The 19,353-nt window shown below is 44.0% G+C and overlaps 1 protein-coding gene across 5 annotated transcripts in view; it reads left to right on the top strand.

Moving 5' to 3' along the window:
• CRTC3 (CREB regulated transcription coactivator 3) overlaps positions 1–19,353 on the top strand; it is a 119,342-nt gene that overhangs the window by 58,622 nt on the left and 41,367 nt on the right. For all 5 annotated transcript variants that reach the window (XM_055277194.2, XM_055277193.2, XM_063638566.1 and 2 more), the window contains exons 3-5: positions 8,751–8,870; positions 17,165–17,226; positions 19,205–19,267. Coding sequence is in view for 4 of the 5 variants with exons in the window: in XM_055277193.2 (XP_055133168.1) it covers positions 8,751–8,870; positions 17,165–17,226; positions 19,205–19,267 (245 nt within the window). In the remaining variant the exon portion in view is untranslated. The remainder of the gene's footprint in view (positions 1–8,750; positions 8,871–17,164; positions 17,227–19,204; positions 19,268–19,353) is intronic.

Genomic DNA, 19,353 nt, shown 5'->3' with positions numbered 1-19,353 from the left:
AATTAAGAAGGGTTGGGGTAGCATTTTAATTCTATGAGAGGAAGCATTATCGTCAATGAATAGCTTTGTGACTTTTAGCTAGCCATTTACATAATATTAAGTTAGATACTTACTCCAAATGAGACTACTGGAGCCAACGTCAATTTGTAGATGTGCCGTTTATATTGCATCATAGTCGGGTATCTTAGCAAGACTAGTATCCTGTAATTGAATCTTAAATCTTCAGTGGATTTAGAAGAACGTAATACAGTTTTTCTGGAGAATTTCTTTTTCATTTTTCTTTTTTTAAACAACAAGGTCTCGCTGTGTGCCCCAGGCTGGAGTGCAGTGGTATGATCATAGCTCACTGCAGCCTCCACCTCCTGTGCTCAAGGGATCTTCCCACCTCAGCCTCCCAAGTAGCTGGGACTACAGGTGTGTGCCACTGTGCCTAGCTAGTTTTTCAATTCTTCGCAGAGACAAGGTCTGCCTATGCTGCCCAGGCTGGTCTCAAACTCCTGGGCTCAAGCAGTCCTCCCACCATGAGATCCCAAAGTACTGGGATTACAGGCATGAGCCATGGTGCCCAGTCTGGAAAATTTCTTAATAGTTTTGTTTTTTTTTTTTTACTTCTGTATATATCAGTACAAATCTGTGTAAAATCTCAAAAAGAATTGATTTTATGTAGGCTATATAGCAAAGGAGGCAAAGCGGTGAGGTGAAGAGAATACTGAATGAGGCTCGGGATCCTGAGTTTAAGTTTTTAGGCTGCTACAAACTAGCTCTGTGATCTTGAGAAAAATCACTTCAGCTCTCTGGATCTTGGTTTCCCATCTGTAGAAGGAAAGAACAGAATTCCACTCCCTCTTGCTTTTACTTGTGTTGCTTTCTCTGCTAAGCCAGCAACTCCAGTTCCCTTCCTTTGTCTATCCCCACCTTATTTTCACCTGCTGCAAGCTGGAAAATGAGGTGCCTCAGTTTGTTAGACCTGGGTGGGATGTAATGGAGAACTGGAGGGGTTCCTTTCTAACTGCTGTCCTCTGGGGTTCTTATCCGTTTTTGTTATTTAGGGGCTTTCTTTGCTTTCTGGCTCACTGCTGAGATGGTTGAAATTGCCACATAAATGACTCCTGTAGCACATTGTCTTTATAGCATAAAATAATGGTGATATCACATTCCGGTGCAGTCCTCTGTAATATTGAAGCTTCATGCCAGTACGCATTCCCAGTGTTGACAATGGTATTCCAGGAAAATATGTGTTGCTCTTTCAGGAGTTTTATCACTTTTTTTCTTGATCACGAGTCATCATGAGGTCTGTCATTGAAGCTACTAAGAGTTGTCTTATGTAGAATTGCTTCTGTTTGAGAATATTGATTAGGCACCCCTTTGTAAAGATGCTGAGGTTGTGGTATTCTGGATCAATACTTTTTCAAAGTATTAACCATTTATATGCTTAATCCTGGTTTTCTGCATGTTTTTAATATATTTTTTAAAACTTGGTAGAACTTTTTTTTTTTTTTGGAGATGGAGTCTCGCTTTGTCACCCAGGCTGGAATGCAGTGGCGCAATCTCAGCTCACTGCAACCTCTGCCCCCTGGGTTCAAGCAATTCTCCTGCCTTAGCCTCCCGGTAGCTGGCACTACGGACACTCACTACCATGCCCAGCTAATTTTTGTGTTTTTAGTAGAGACGGAGTTTCACAATGTTGGCCATGGCTGGTCTCGAACTCCTAACCTCATGATCACTCACCTTGGCCTCCCAAAGTGCTGGGGTTATAGGCATGAGCCACCGTGCCTGGCCCTGTAGAACTTCTTACAGGATGTATTTGGGCATACCATTAGCATTTAGAAACACATATTTCGCTTCAAGGTATTTGGAAATTACATTTCTCCTGTTTTTAATAACTTTGTATAAAAATACAACTATAAGCTAGAATTTATTTTTCTACTTAGCGGCAGAAGAAAAACGTATGTCTTGATTGTTCACACATAAAGAATATACTGTACCATATATACTTTTAATAATGATAATCTTCCTAGTTGATAATAAACAACAACTCTCCAATTCTTGGACTTCAGCTCATTTCCTAACTTAGTGTGGGCTTATGTAGGAATCTGCTTATGGTTTACCAGTCAAGTAAGATCTGGGGTTTCTAATTAACCACAAACATAATGATATGCCAACAGTATCGTACATCTACCCAAACAGTTAATGCAAATGTAGGTCACATTGATAGACCAATAGTGTCTAAATTAGAGGAAATAATTTCCCCCCTAGGTGACGAAATCTAGTTGCAGCTTTTCAGCCATTCATCCCAGGCTGCAGCTTTCAGATGCTATGTGATAGGTAGGTGTGCACCTACATGTAACTGATATCTCATCTAACTGAGCTCTAGGTCCCTTGGGGAAGTACTCTGGGAGTATGGTACTGTCTGCCATTAGCTCTAAACTTCTACCCGGAAATCCACAACTCTGCTTCTTTTGGAAGATTCACGTGTCCTGTTTCATTACAGAAAGAGTTCTGCTGTTAGCATTAGCCATGTCACTCCCCTCCCTGGTCTATCTAGCACTGGATCCCAGACACTGATGTGGAGAAGCATTTCTGTATGGAGGCACAGAAGCCCTCTCTTCCTCATTTGATGTCTAGGTCCCATGTTCTGAAACAGGAGAGTGCTTTTCAGATCCTGAGCCTAGGGCCCTCCTTAAAACACGTAGATTCCCATTTACATGTTCATTTCTTTCTTGCTTGCTTTCTGTATTTATTTACTAGAGACAAGGTCTCCCCTCTGTCACCCAGTCTGGAGTGCAATGGCAGGATCTCAGTTCACTGCAACCTCTGCCTCCCAGGCTCAAGTGATCCTCCTGCCTCAGCCTCCCAAGTAGCTGGGACTACAAGTGTGAACCACCACACCTGACAAATTTTTGTATTTTTTGTAAAGATGGGGTTTTGCCATATTGCCAAAGCTAGTCTCAAACTCGTGAGCTCAAATGATCCACCCATATCAGCCTCCCAAAGTGCTGGGATTACAGCCCTGAGCCACTAGGCCTGGCTCCCATTTGCAGGTTCTTTTGACTTACACCTCCCTTGTTCTTCAAGAAAATGGGCCCAGGCACAGTGGCTCACGCCTGTGATCCCAGCACTTTGGGAGGCCGAGGTGGGAGGATCACTTGAGGCCAGGAGATCGAGACCAGCCTGGGCAACATGGCAAAACCATCTCTACTAAACATATAAAAATAAAAAAATAAAAAAATTAGCCAGGCATGGTAGCACATGCCTGTAATCCTAGCTACTCAAGAGGCTGAGCTGAGGCAGGAGAATTGCTCGAACTTGGGAGGCAGAGGTTACAGTGAGCTGAGATCACGCCACTGCACTGCAGCCTGGGTGACATGCGACTGTGTCTCAAAAAAAAAAAGGTAAGAAAAATGGGACTCTTTCATTCAGTCTCTCTCTGCCATCACTACCATATTAGCCAGCTTTGCTTTAGTAACAATCCAAAAACTCAGACTCTCAACAAACATTTATTTTTCACTCATATTACTTGTCAGTGGTGCTGGAATACCTTCTACGTCTCTCCTCTGTGTATCTTCTCCATCTGCAACTGAGGCTGAAGGAGCATCCCCTACTTAAGACATGATAGTCTCATGGCAGAAGGAAAAGAGTACGAGAGTTTCTGTTTGAACAATATGAACATCATATTTGCTCATAAGCCATTGGCCAAAGCAAGTCACATGGGCCAGTCAACTTTTTTTAGCCATTCATCCCAGGCTGCAGCTGGGTGACGTCAGAGGTGACTTGGAATGGCAACAGATGGTGCCTGAGCTGTAGGACCCTTGGGGAGCACTGTGGGAGGCTCAGAATGCTGGGGCAGTCCCTAATAGTGATGCTGCTACTCCTGACCACAAAAGGACTCTGCAGGTCAGCCCCACCTTTGACAAGATGCTTCCCAGTGTTCCACCATGCAGACAGACACTCATCCTCCTTTCCAGTGTCCGGGTATCCCTGGGACAAGCAGCTCTTACATACGTAACATCATTTTGTCTTCTCAACAAGCCTGTGGAAGTTGTTATCATTTCCACTTTTTAGATAAGGAAGATGAAGTAACTTATTAATAAGTGGAACATCCTGATCTTGAACTGTTTCTTTGACTGAATCATATGTGTTTTTGGGGTTTTGTTGTTGTTGTCGTTGTTATTTTTATTTTTGTTTTCTGAGACAGAGTCTCACTCTGTCACCCAGGCTGGAGTGCAGTGGCGCAATCTCAGCTCACTACAACCTCCGCCTCCCGGGTTCAAGTGATTCTTCTGCCTCAGCCTCCTGAGTAGCTAGGATTACGGGCATGCGCCACCATGCCCGGCTAATTTTTGTATTTTTAATAGAGATGGGGTTTCACCATGTTGGCCAGGCTGGTCTTGAACTCCTGACCTCATGATCCACCTGTGTAGGCCTCCCAAAGTGCTGGGATTACAGGCGTGAGCCACTGCGCCCAGCCTGTTGTTATTTTTAAGAGACAGGGTCTTGTTCTGTCACCCAGGCTGGAGTACAGTGGCGCAATCATAGCTCACTGTAGCCTGAAATTCCTGGGGTCAAGGTCCTGAGCCTCAGCCTCAGCCTCCTGAGTAGCTAGCACTACAGGTGCACATCACCACACCAGCTAATTTAACAAAAATTTTTGTAGAGACAGGGTCTCACTGTGTTGTCCAGGATGGACTCAAACTCCGGGCCTCAAGTGACCCTCCCCCTCGGCCTCCCGTAGTGCTAGGATTATAGGCGTGAGCCACTACAACCAGCCCAAATGATATATTCTTTGAATGGCAATGCGAAATGTTTAAATTACTGGCCAGGTGCAGTTGCTCATGCCTGTAATCCCAGTACGTTGGGAGGCCGAGGGAGGCGGATCACTTGAGGTCAGGAGTTCAAGACCAGTGTGGCCAACATGGTGAAACCCCGTCTCTACTAAAAATACAAAAATTGGCCTGGTGTGGTGGCATGCGCCTGTAATCCCAGCTACTCAGGAAGCTAAGACAGGAGAATCGCTTGAACCCAGGAGGTGGAGGTTGCAGTGAGCCAAGATTGTACCACCACACTCCATCCTGGGCAACAGAGAGAGACTCCATCTCAAAAAAATTAAATAGGCTGGGTACAGTGGCTCACACCTGTAATCCCATTACTTTGGGAGGCCGAGGCGGGCAGATTGCCTGAGGTCAGGAGTTCGACACCAGTCTGGCCAACATGGTGAATCCCCGTCTCTACTAAAAATACAAAAAAATTAGCTGAGAGTGGTGGCATGTGCCTGTAATCCCAGCTACTGGGGAGGCTGAGGCAGGGGAATTGCTTGAACCAGGGAGGTGGAGGCTGCAGTGAGCCGAGATCACACCACTTCACTCCAGCCTGGGTGACACAGCAAGATTCCGTCTCAAAAAAAAATAATAATAATAAATAAAAGAAAATACTGTATGTACTCCGCAGATATAACCATGTAAGAACTTACATGGATAAAACTTGAAAAGGAGTAGAAAAAGTGAAGTGCTTGGCCTTTTGAGTGGCACGTAGTATTTCTTTGTCACCCAGGCTGGAGTGCAGTGGCATGATCTTGGCTCACTGCAACCTCTGCCGCCTGAGTTCAAGTGATTCTAGTGCCACCATGCCTGGCTAATTTTTATATTTTTAGTAGAGGCAGGGTTTTGCCACGTTGCCCAGGCAGGTCTAAAATTCCTGACCTCAAACGATCCGCCTACCTCAGCCTCCCAAAGTGCTGGGATTACAGGTGTGAGCCACTGCACCTGGCGCAGACTTCATCCTTAAACCTCCTTCAGTTTCCGGCTTCCCTGACTGAACGGCTGTTCATTTGATGAGGAAGGCAGATCTTTGAGAAGTAATTGAGAAGGTTAAGCCAAATATAGTTTGGAGTAAGATCAGATACTGCAGGGGCAGAGAGTTGAGATTAGGCCACAGTGAGGAAAAGAAGAAAATATCAAATGTAAGCAGAGATTAACACCCCACAACTGAATATCAGCAGTAATACAGGATTTGGGCCAGCAGCAGGGTTAATGCAAAAGAGGCAGCTGTTAAATCGAAAATATAAGCTTTTGTTTTGTTTTGTTTTTTGTTTTAGAGACAAGGTCTTGCTATGTTGCCCAGGCTGGAGTGCGGTGGTGTGATCATAGTTCACTGCAGCCTCGAACACCTGGGTTCAAGTGATCCTCCTGCCTCAGCCTCCCCAGTAGCTAGGATGACAGGTGGGCACCACCACGGCCCACTATTTTTTTTTTTTTTATTTTTTTTGTAGAAGTGAGGGCTTGCAATGTTACCCAGGCTGGTCTTGAACTCCTGGCCTCAAGTGGTCCTCCCACCTCATGCTCCCAAAGTGCTGGGACTGCAAGCATGTACCACCATGCCTAGCTAATTTGTTTGTTTGTAGAGCTAATTTTTGTATTTTTTGTAGAGACAGGGTCTTACTGTGTTTCCTAGGCTGGTCTCAAAACTCCTGGCCTCAAGCAATTCTCCCACCTCCGCCTCCCAAAGTGCTGGGACTCTAGACAGGAGCCACTGCACCCAGCTAGAAAATTTAATTGGAAGTCTAAAAGACATTTCAGGAACTCTCTGCTTTTGGGAACGCCTTCTAAAGACCCTTCTCCCCACCTTCTGGACTGGCCTTCAGGAGCCCAGTTTGGCAATAATTGTGCAGTGGCTCAGGCATGTAATCCCAACACTTTGAGAGGCCAAGGTGGGTAGATCACTTGAGGTCAGGAGTTCAAGACCAGTCTGGCCAACATGGCGAGGCCTTGTCTCTACAAAAAAATAAAAATTTAGCCAGCATGTTGGCATGCACTGTAGTCCCAGCTACTCAGGAGGCTGAGCCTGGGAAGTGGAGGTTGCAGTGAGCCAAGATTGTGCCACTGCACTCCAGCCTGGGCAACGAAGTGAGACCCTGTCTCAAAAAAAAAGAGATCCTGTGTCCTCATTGCATCTTGCCAAGAAGCACCTGATGTCAGTTTGTCCCATTATTTTTCAGGTATTTCAATATATTATTCTCTAGAATAGAGTATTCCATTGTCTGAGATAAATCTAGCTTCCCTATATCATAGTGGCTATTTTTCTTCTAGCCCAGAAGTTTTTCCTTGGTAAGATAACTTTATTTTGTGAGTGTATAGATTTGGATTATAAAAATAGATCGGAACTGTTAGACTAATTTGGCCCAGAGATTTTATGAGTCCACTTGGGAGAAATAGGAGTAATTCCCAAATCCAAAATGAGAAAATCCATGTTTAACAAAGAAAACTTAGTTTTTAGCTGAAGGAAGTCCCCTATAAAAACATATTGTGTCACAGGATTCCTTTCACAGTAAGCTACCAATTTTATATGTGACTCAACTGACAATTGACATAAAACTCTGTTTTAAATGATTAGTATGTGAGGTGATAGATATGTTAATAACTTGATTTCATCATTTTGCTATGTATACATATATCAAAACATCATGTTGTACAGTGTAAATATATACAATTTTTCTTTGTCAGTAACTCCTTAATGCTGGAGAGGATGGGAGAAGAAAATCTGTTTTCTATATTTCACAAGCACATCTATTGCACAATGTATACACATTGCCCCATTATGTGAGATTTATTGGCCCAGCCTAGGATTTGGCTTTTGACAACCAAAAAGGTTGCCCTTTGTGATGCCAGTCTCAAAAATGTTAAGAACGTACCCCAAGCATCTCTTTAAAAAGGATTTTGGATTTATTGACCATGAATTTATCTAGAATCTGTTTCTACTTTCATTTGTACCATTTAGGGACTGATGATTTGTATGTTTTCCACTTGTATTTACATAACATTCCTTTTTTCCTCTTTAACTCAGGGGTTACACAGTCTGAATGTCTAAAATGATGAGTCAGTGAAATGGTTTGTGTGTAAGGATTCACAGTAAGAGAGTGGGTGTCCCATCTACAGGGAGCAGCCATGCTCAACTTCAGCTTGAGATGAGGTGTGGTTCATTGTGGCCAAGATATTTTGATTTATGGCTGGGCGCGGTGGCTCATATGCCTGTAATCCCAGCACTTTGAGAGGCTGAGGCGGCTGATCACCTGAGGTCAGGAGTTTGAGACCAGCCTGGCCAACATGGTGAAACCCTGTCTCTACTAAAAATACAAAAATTAGCTGGGCGTGGTGGCGCACATCTGTAATCCCAGCTATTTGGGAGGCTGAGGCAGGAGAATCCCTTGAACTTGGGAGGCGGAGGTTGCAGTGAGCTGAGATCACACCATTGCACTCCAGCCTGGGCAACAGAGCAAGACTCCATCTCAAAAAAAAAAAAAATATTCTGACTTTTCCCTAGAATCCTCAAGTCTGAATTTTCAAACATTATGAATTCAATCAAAAATTTTAAAAGACACTGTGCAGAACAAATAGGTGCCTCATGGCTTGCCAGTTTCTTTCTTTAATATACCTCTTTTACATTTCAAAGTGTCCTTTCTAGTTTTCTGGGATTTAGTATATGAATTCACCGTCTTCTGATTCTCCTCCCCCAATTGCATGATAACTTTTATTATTCTTTCAGCTTTCCTCTTAACACACTACAGATTGTCATTATTTTATGGTTATTATAAAGAAATAGTTCCATATACTACTTTATTTACCTTGACCCCAACGCCCACTAATGTATAAGTAAAACTGTAAAATCAGTCCTTTCATCTGCTGTTGTTATCAGTTGTTCTTGAGGGTGAGTGTCAATTTCATGGTTGGAGGCCAACTCTTCTTCCCTTCTCTCCGCAGCCGTCATTTCACCAAGCTGATAATGTTCGGGGAACCCGCCATCACGGGCTGGTGGAGAGGCCATCCAGGAACCGCTTCCACCCCCTCCACCGAAGGTCTGGGGACAAGCCAGGGCGACAAATATCCTTTTTTACTCTTCAAAGGGAGTGTACATTCTGAAATGTTTGAAAAGTTTTCAGGATTTATCTTCCCTGCAATTCTCCTTTGGCCTCAAAATCTACATTTATCTGATGAAAGGAGGCAATACAAATAAATGAGTTGGAAACTAGAAACATCTCTGCAGTCAGCATTTGGAAACATCATTGCAGGTGTTTATGAAAGCATCATTAAGGTTCAGTTTAATGAAATAACAACAAAAACAACCTGTAATTCAGTCCCATTGCAGGGTGTTCTGAGCATTTTCTCCAGAAATTGGCCAAGTTAGAGTTAAACCTGACTTTGAATCAGGTTAGAGAGACTTAGTCTATCTAGCAAAAATGGACATAGAGATATGTGATTTATTTGTACTTCTTTTGATCTGCTGACCTGCTTTTGGAACTTACAGACAAAATTTCATATGATTTTCTATTTGTGATGTTTCAAACTCAGTAAGTGATAACTAAAATAAGCCTAGAATATAGGAAAATCTCATGCAGTGATGTACAGTCACACCAAACTCTATGCTGTTAAGTAGATATAAAGGAAAGGAAATGGTGAATTCACTTGACAGTTTCATTTAATCAGTGCTGTTTACGGGGCGGCAGTGGTAGGTGCAGCTGTGTGACCAGCATTGTGCCGAAGGCTTTGGGGAACAGAACTGAGCTGGATTTTTTTTGGAGAGGACACAGAAGTGTGCCAGGAGGGCCCGTGCTCTCACTTCATTCTTCTCAGTACTCGGGCGCAGGGGTGGAGGAAGGAGAAGAAAGGCGGGGTGGGTCTTGCTGCGGAGAGCTGAATTCCTGGCAGTGATGGTAGAGTTGGCTTCACAAGCCTAGAAACCAGGAAGTGGGGGCAGGGCACTCATGTTTACTGAGCACCTACCCATGCCAGGCGCTGTGCTGGGCAATTTATGTGTCATTTAGTCCTCAAAAACTCACTGAGTCGTTAATTTTTTTAACCCTCATTTTCTGATGAGGAAACTGAGTGTGTGGTGAAGTAACCCAGGATTCAGACCAGGCCCAGCTGATGGCCCAGCCTGTGCTCTACCCTCCCTGTGCCACCTGCGACCACTCGCAGTGATGAGGACCTTGTACAAGGGAGCCAGGAGTTGTGGGGGCACTCTAGGGAAACCCCAACTTTTCTTGCCTTCAAGCTTCTTGCAGTTTTTAATCTATTTGGAAGCAAGGATAATGACCCCAGGGAATGTTTTTCTCTCCCCTTTCTCCCGCCCCCAGTAACACACCACATTTGGTCCACAGAAGGACTGACTTCTGATTTTGTATATTATGTGGCTGTTATCAAGGAAAGTAAAGATGATAAATGATCTTGAGAATCTATTCTGGAATGTGTGATAACTTTGACATTGAATGAAAAAGGCAAAAGGAAACGGAGGCAATTCATCAGCAAATTTGCACGTCAGGATGGAGTAGTACATCAAACCATTGTCCAAATTGCCAAGAATATTCAGGCAAAAGACTTGGAGTGTTTCTTTGCTTGATTTAACAATGTATATTTTTTTGGCTGGGTATGGTGGCTCATGCCTGTAATCCCAGCACTTTGGGAGGCCGAGGTGGGCAGATCACGAGGTCAGGAGATTGAGACCATCCTGGCTAACGTGGTGAAACCCCATCTCTACTAAAATTACAAAAAATTAGCCAGGCTTGGTGGCAGGCATCTGTAATCCCAGGCTGAGGCAGGAGAATGGCATGAACCCGGGAGGTGGAACTTGCAGTGAACTGAGATCGCACCACTGCACTCCAGCCTGGGCAACAGAGCAAGACTCCGTCTCAAAAAAAAAAAAAACAAAAAACCAATGTATATTTTTTCAGTTCTCAGTTCCCTCTTTCTCTTGTCGGTGCTCTCATTTCTATATATTAGATTAAACATTATGCTATATGTATGTGTGTATGTATATGTGGCTATCTCAGATACTTTTGAAGTACAGTCTAAATGTATCAGCATGCATATAGCTTTACTAACCAAAATAGAGGAGGGAATCGAAGAAAAAAGAGGAGAATGTTTATTCACTTATAAAAATTGTTAAGTATGTGCTAGTGGTCAGACACCGTTTTAGACATTTTAGTTCACTATAACAGTAAACAGCATGGTCCCTGACCTCAAGTTGCCCAGGGTTCAGTGGGAGAGGCTACTTAGCAAACAAGCAGCCACGGCAGGTATGGTGTCTGCAGGGAGGCAGCTCAGGGGCTGTGGGAGCACGTCGGAGGTGCAGCTTGAACCAGTCTGGGGAAACGAAGAAGACATCCTGGGGGAAAATCTGAGGCTTGAAGGATAAGAAGAGGATAAAGTGTTCATTCAGCAGATCTTTACAGAGCCTCGTCTCTGTGCCAGGCGCTGTTCTAAGCATTGGGGACCCAGTGATGAATAAGGCAGACATACTTCCTGCTTTCTTGAGTTTACGGTCCTGTGGGAGATGACAGCAAACAGGCAATAATAAAGGAAAATGGCTTTAGATGGTAACGAGTGAGATTTAAGGGAGTAAAGCAGTTGGGAGGTATGTTCCAGGCAGAGGGAAGAGAATGTGGTGCAAAGTCCCAGAAAGGGAGATGACTTCTTGTGTTCAGGGGACCCTATCTCTTATGATTGAGTATAAGCTGGCACTGTATGGATCCACTTGAGAGCATAAGCAAAGCTAGTTAACTCCTAAAGGAAGGAGAAACAAAAACCAAGTTAGTATGCAGAGAAATTAAAGTTGTTAGACAGTATGAGTCAGATTCACTGATCATGAGCCATGTCTTTGTGGTCTCCTAAGCCCCTAAACTGGGGTCCTGGGACTGGACATCGGTTGATGCAAAGAAAGTTCTTTAGCCCAGTCTCTTTCGAGGAATCAATGGTCTGTGAAATGGGATGGTTTTATTTTGGTGTTAATCTATTCCAGGGAACTTGGAGGAGGACGGCTGTGATTCCGTCTTTGCTTTCACGACCTGCATTCTGTTGGTTGTGAAATAATCTGCTTAAAATTGTGGCCTTGCATATTTGTCTACGACTTTTTTAATGAAGTTTCTTCATTTGAAAGTATAAAACACTGGTTTGAATCTTTGTTGAACAAAAGGAAAAAATCAGAATTATCTTATTATAGCTGTTTCTTGGCTTGGGTGTTATTTAAGACAAACTGGTTTAGACAAGGGTTTTAAGGGTTCACTCCTATGATAGGGTGATCTCAGATAAAATGAACATTGTTTAACAAATATTCTGGCTTCCTCTCAGAGTGGGCAGCCACAGCACACAGAGCTCTGGCACAGGAGATTCCTTCTGGAGTGGGCTTTGCCCTTGGCATGGGCGGCCACACAAAACCAAGGCACAGCTGCAGCTGGGCCCTGGCCTAGCCCCACACAGGCAGAGGAGAGGCACTGCCAGGGCTTGCTCCTGGCTGGGGGCCTGGGCCCAGGCACTTGGAATAGAAGCTCTTCTGCCCTTCTGCAGCTGCGCAGTCTGTAGCAGCCCTTCTTAATCCCACTCCTCAAGGGTGGCGGACATGCCGTGTCCCAAACACCATTGCTGAACTTCTGAACTATTAACATAAATTTATAGCAGATATTTTCTCAGACTTGTGGGTAACACACTGAGAAAGAAGGAGACATGCTGAAGAAACGTGGAAAATGCCTTCCTCTAAAGGAAGTCAAGAGTTCACTAGCGTGAAGGGTCATGAAGAGATGCCTAAGACCTACCAGAGTTAGGAATGATTCTCTTCTCTGGGCTGGGCCTTGCTTTGATTCTTTTCATCATAATGAGATGAAAATGTGAGGACATTGGTTTATAGGACACTGTTTCTTTGAAATGCATGGCCTATTACATTTGAGAAACACCACACTCTGTATCACCTCTTGGAGCCTGACCGTATATATCAGGGCTCTGAAAAGTCCTGCAGTTAAGAAACTTCTTATCTTTAACCCAGAATTTCCAAAACTTAAGTGATCACAAAATCCAACTTTTACCTAACCACCCGTCTTATCTTGAAGGACAAGGAAACATTGGTCTTTAGAATTTTAAGGGGGAAATATTCTGACTTCACAATACCACATGCAACCTGTTTGCCTCTCATTTGCTGAGGGAAACAGGATGTTCTTATAAATGCAAGGACTCAGAAAGATGCCACTCATATCCTCCCTTAAAGTTTCACTTTAAGATGTCTTCTAGTGGGACGTAGTTAGAGGTAAAGGGACAAAAGGAAGTAGAATGACAATAAACACATGGCTGAGAAATCAGGAAGGAGCCAAATTGTGGCCAGTTTTCTACATTAAATCTGACCCTGAAACTTGTCTTGGTAGGTGGGTTCTGTTAACCAGACTCCGAGTCCACTTACCCCACCAGCTACATGGAAGGTCTCAGGCCTGCCCCACAAACTGTGTCCCTGGCAGAACACAGAGTTCCAGAGCAGGAGAGAAATGACTGGCTTCCAGGCTGCCCCGACAAGGCAGTTCCTGAGCCCTGCCCAGGTACACTGACCGCATAGGGACGGGAAGCCAAGAGAAGGGAACCCTGGGCCTGCTCACCCAGCCGCAGGTCAAGCAGCACAAAGAAAGGGACAGGGCAGGTCTTGTTTTCAGCTTCTGTGGCTCAGTAACCCCACCCACTGGTAAACGGGCCAACCGATGGCCTCTCTTATCAGCAGAAGAGCTGCTCCCCTTCCTTTGGGGAAGAGTAAGAACTGTTCCTCTAACACTCCACAGGTTGAGAGGAACAGCAGTCCCTGTGTTGATGGATTGAGGCAGTAACTCGAGGAGGAAGATTTTCCTGCACAGAACTGCAGAGGCTTGGGCAGAGAGAGAACAGACTGGGATGACTCTGAGATCCTAACCTCAGTGTCTTGGTGGACAGTGGCCTCACTAAATAAGATGGACTATAAGAAGAGGAACAGATTAAGGGGACAGTGATTGGTTGGATTTTTGGTAGAATTTGAGCTGTCTTGGGTACTTTTGGCAGAGAACTTGAATAGGCAGTTGAAAGTATGCACTTGGAGTTCACAAAAGAACTGTTGGGAGCTGGAGGTATGGATTTATGAGTTACTGGACTGTGGGTGACAGTGGGGCCGAGGGAAGGATGGGATTGGCCAAGGCGAGCATGGAGGACAGGGGCTCTCCACCAAGAAGACGGACACTGGCCCTGAGGCTCTTAGGAAGTGCCTCCTAAAGCCCCTGTGCCCGGAGGCTCCCGCCACCCCCTCCACCTGCTCACACTACCTGGTGCCCAGTGATCCTGAGAGCAAGCATCCTTTACCTCTCAGAGCAATGCAGGCAGGTGTGGCCTGAGGCTGCGAGGCCACAGGACCCCAGAGAACATCAGGATGGAAGGCAAAGGGGCAGAAAGGAGTGCACAGATGGATAAGAAAAGATCCATGTGAGTGTGGGGATTTTTTTTTAAACTTTAATTTTTGTTTCCATCCATTGCAGCCACCTCTTGTTTATCTTTTTCATTATCCCTCCTCCCCGCCTTCCCTTTTTAATGTGGAAATCTTCTTTGAGGCAAAGCCTTCACTAAGCTTAATTAAGGAAGCAATGGAGGAGGCGCTGATGTGGTTGTTAAAAGCCCTGTGGCCTGTGCTGCCCTTCCTCTGGCACGCTGGCACCTGGCAGGGATGCCAGAAATGTTTCTTGAGTAAATGGTAGATTCAAGTTTATAAATAAGAGTGTTTCCTTTGTCTCGAGGTTGTTACTTATGGCATGTCCATGTTGTGGAGTAGTTTAAAGCCACCTGAATGGAGTTTTCTGAAATTTTCCAAAGAACAAATAAACTTTTTCTAGATTTTCCTTGCATTAACTGTAAGCATATAACATGAGTAGTTCTCTTGGGTTTTCAAATATCCACTAAATTAGATGAGAGTAAAAATTAAGAGAGCTCAGAGGTCGCATCTTTCAGCTTTTGATGCCTCAATCTAACTATATTAAAAATTTCCAGGAATTTACTATATTTTCACGTTGTTAATATCAGGAAGGTTAAAATGCTAACTTACACCTCAACATTGAAATCACCAACGTTTGATCATACACCACTGCATTCTAATTTGTATTATCAGTACTATGAAATCAGAGGTATTGAGTTTTAAAGATGGCAGTGTACTGAGAAAAATGGTAAACTTCTACTTCCTGAAATGAAGCGTTTCTGAACAGAGATTCATCAAATCTGCAGAAAAGAGAAAGGCAGATAACCATAGGTTCTGAGGCTCAGTGTTTCCTCCCTAATGGCTTTGCCAACAGAAATACTGACAGGTTTTGTCTCTCACGGGCCTTCCTATTTATCACCTTTTCCTTTCCTGCCTCCTACTGTGGTCTCGCCTCATCTGTACTTCATGTACGTTAAGCCTAATAGTGAATGTTGAAGAAATGTCTCTCTTTGGAAATTATCTGTTTTATTTTATTTTCTGGGGGCATTTGGCATAGTTCACTGTTTCCTGAGAGGCAGCATAGCTTAGCGGAGGGCTCTCAGGCTTTGGTGTCAGTGAGTTGTGGGTTTGACCCCTGATCCACCAGGTGTGCTATCTGATCTTGGATTTCTCAGCTTTTCTAGAACTGAGCCTCAGTTTCTTCAGCTGTAAAATGGGGAAAATACCTGCTTCTCAGGATTGAGATTAAATAAAGTGTGAACTCAGCACAGGCCTGGCACACAGTAGGTGCTTAGATATCTGTTTTCAAATTTCTGTCTTAATGTGTAGCTTGTATCTTCTTTATTATTTCCACCTTAAGAAATAAAGGTTTGGGATGAAAAGTATTATTGGTAACTGCCGAATGTATATTTAATCCAATCAGTGATCCAGGAGACAAAAGGAATGGGCTTGGTTTGGGTGAGTGATAAGGAGGCAACGTTCCACATAGGAGGAAAGAAAGGGGAAATGACATTAGCAAAGGCAGAGGGGCAGGAAAATACAGGCTGTGTTTGTGGAACTCAGACAGCTGGAGGGAAGACAAGCAGAAGAGACCATTGTCCCCAAATTGTGGAGCACCACAATTACTAAGCCAGTAAGTTTTGATTTTGCCTTTTAGGCTGAACAAAATCATTGAAGATTTCTTAGCAGAATAATATGATTAACAATGTCTTCAGAAGGCTATTGTGTGGAAACAATTAACTAAATGAATTAAAACAGCGCCTCTCTGCTCGGTGTGTAGTGCAGCATCCCATTTGTGTCTCCATGCGTCCAGAATATGCTCCAAGGCATGCTAGACTCAGTGAACAACACAAGATTGATAAGACAGTGCCCCCAACAACACTGGAAAGTTTACCTTTCTTCACACATCTAATGCGCCTCTTTTTTGGTTATAAATACCAGGAACCGCCAGGCGCAGTGGCTCACGCCTGTAATCCCAGCACTTTGGGAGGCCGAGGCTGGTGGATCACCTGAGGTCAGGAGTTCGAGACCAGCCTGGCCAACATGGAGAAACCCTGTCTCTACTAAAAAAAATACAAAATTAGCCGGGCGTGGTGGCGCATGCCTGTAATCCCAGCTACTCGGGAGGCTGAGGCAGGAGAATTGCTTGAACCCAGGAGGTGGAGGTTGCAGTGAGCCGAGATCGCACCATTGCACTCCAGCCTGGGCCAAAAAAAAGAGTGAAACTCCGTCTCAAAAAATACATACATACATACGTACATACACACATACATACATACATACATACATACATACATACCAGGAACCTACCTTACCTTAAGAAAATGTATTGGCATGTGTCACTGAAAGCCCAAGGGCTAGATCCAAGGGGTCATACAATGTCATTGAGACCTACCTCTGTGGTACCACTTCTGAGATGACTTCAGGCATAACAGATAGGCTTTCTCCAAGGGGAGACCCCAGGTTCAGACGGCCCTCGAGCTCACCAGCCCTACTGGGGCCCTCTTATTTTCCACTCTAAAGCAGTCTCCTTGGTTCTGTTTGCGTAGTGAGCTGATCCCTGAGCCAAACACTGTTTCCAGGGTGTGAAGTAGCTAGACTAGAATCCTGGGCCTGGGTCCCTCACATGTGGCACAGCGGGAATGGCAGTGTTACCAGATTTGGAGCGAGAATGGAGATAGTTCCTGAAAACAAAAGGTGCTGGGCAGGCAAAAAATAATAAACACCCCACAAAGAATCATGCAAAGAAAACACTGGTTAAAAGACAGCAGAATAGACTGTCCTGGAGGAGGGTGGTAAGAGAAAGCATGAAGGAAGAGCTGTCAGGTACAGGGATAAAGAGCCAAAAACTCAGTTGTTTAACTCTCCGTGAGTCCACCTTGTTAATTCTGCTTCAAGTTTCCATTAATTTTTATTTTTCCTTTATTAAAAATTCTACTTTGATGGTAGTGCTTTTGGAGCCAATTATTCCTCACAGCCTCTGGATGAGAGTTGGCCAAGGTAAGCAAGGCATACTTTAAAAAATATGATGGGCATGTGTTATTTTTAGATAATTTCACTTTATCCGCTTTGAATGTTGTTTAGAAATTTCTAATATAAAGCATAGAATCCTGTTTTCTCTTATAACATTTAATTTCAGTGGGAGGATCACTTGAGACCAGGAGTTTTGAGGCTGTAGTGTGCGATGATGGGGCCTGTGAATAGCTACTGCACTCCAGCCTGAGCAGCATAGCAAGACGCCATCTCTTAAAAAAACAAAACAAAACAAAACAAAACAAAACAAAACACCTTATTGGCCGGGCATGGTGGCTCATGCCTGTAATCCCAGTACTTTCGGAGGCTGAGGCGGGCAGATTGCGAGGTCAGGAGATTGAGAGCATCGTGGCCAACATGATGAAACCCCGTCTCTACTAAAAATACAAAAATTAGCTGGGCATGACAGCACATGCCTGTAATCCCAGCTACTTGGGAGGCTGAAGCAGGAGAATTGCTTTAACCAGAGAGTCGGAGGTTGCAGTGAGCTGAGATCACACCACAACACTCCAGCCTGGTAAAAGAGTGAGACTCCATCTCAAAAAAACAAAAAAACAAACACCTAAGCATTTCCAATGATAGGCTTATATAAAAGTCTAAAATGAAAAGTTATTTAAAGAAATCTAGATTTTCATATTTAAAACCAAATAGAAACACATTTGGAATATATTTACCAGCAGAATACTCAGATATGGCGTTCTTACGTTTGAGACTTAGAAGAATAAGCATCTTGGCCGGGCGCAGTGGCTCACGCCTGTAATCCCAACACTTTGGGAGGCCAAGATGGGCAGATCACAAGATCAGGAGATCAAGACCATCCTCGCTAACACGGTGAAACCCCGTCTGTACTAAAAATACAAAAAATTAGCCGGGCGTGGTGGCTGGCGCCTGTAGTCCCAGCTACTTGAGAGGCTGAGGCAGGAGAATGGTGTGAAGCCGGGAGGCGGAGCTTGCAGTGAGCCAAGATCACTCCACTGCACTCCAGCCTGGGCGACAGAGCGAGACTGTGTCTCAAAAAAAAAGAAAAATAAGCATCTTTTCTCAGAGTGTCTTAGCTGCTGAAAAGGACAAAAGACTCTTAAAATGGTAATTTGCACAGTGTATTTGACTTAAGGTCTCTTTGAGTATTTTTGTACCCAATACAGAGGGTAATAGAAAATAGAATTAACTGAAAAAAAGCCCCTGCTGCATCTGTTGTGTGCCTAGTATCATTTGCAGATCACCAAGTCAGATTTAGGAGGCATTTAATATGTGTGTATCAAAAATATTTAGCTCTCCGGATTGAAGTCTACTCTCCATCCATTCTCTGGGCAAATACTGACTGAGCACTTCCTGTGTATAATGTAGTCTGGATCTGGGAAAGGAAATAAAGATGGGTAACAGTGGGTCCCCACCTCAGGTAGGTTTCAGCTGCCCTCAAGAATCTTGGGATCCAGGGTTGTAGAATAAATACAACATTTTATTACATCAGTAAAAGTCATCTCCAAACTGATATTTTTCTTTTATGTATCCAAGAAATGTCTTCTGCTTTTCAGAGCACCAGGATTGGTTAGACTTAATATTTTCATACCCTGGGCAACTGTAACAATTCTATTCCTCTTCATGGCCATTGGTAGGGGAATGCAAAATTTTTGCATCCAAGATTGCCACGGCGCCCCCTACATGCGCACTGAACTCCTCATCTGCCCAGCTAGCTAATCCTGTTCCTTATGGGTTTGTAGTAGTTTTTATACTGGAAATCAGAGATCACAGGACTGGAAGGATCATGGAGTCTTACCTCATTTTAACAATGATGAGCAAAATGAGCCAGGTGTGGGGTATTTTTAAGTGACTCTTGCAGAGCGAGGTGAGTAGAGGAGCCACTTCTCAAATGCAAGTGCCGAGGCCCTCCTTTGCTGTCTGTGGATTGACTTCTTTTCCTTTTATGTTGTTCTGGTTTTTAAAGGCAGCAGCCTCCTTGGAAAGATGAAAAGCATCCTGGGTTCAGGCTGACATCTGCACTTAACAGGTACATGGGTTGTTTCCTGGTAGGAGTAGATTTTAAAGCAATTTAACCGTCCTGATATTTTTTTATATAGCATCCAGTTGCCAGAG

The sequence above is a fragment of the Symphalangus syndactylus genome, chromosome 5 (assembly GCF_028878055.3).
Source record: "Symphalangus syndactylus isolate Jambi chromosome 5, NHGRI_mSymSyn1-v2.1_pri, whole genome shotgun sequence".
Lineage (NCBI taxonomy): Eukaryota > Metazoa > Chordata > Mammalia > Primates > Hylobatidae > Symphalangus > Symphalangus syndactylus.
Note: the sequence above shows the minus strand (reverse complement) of the source record. Positions and strands in the feature narration are given on the sequence as shown.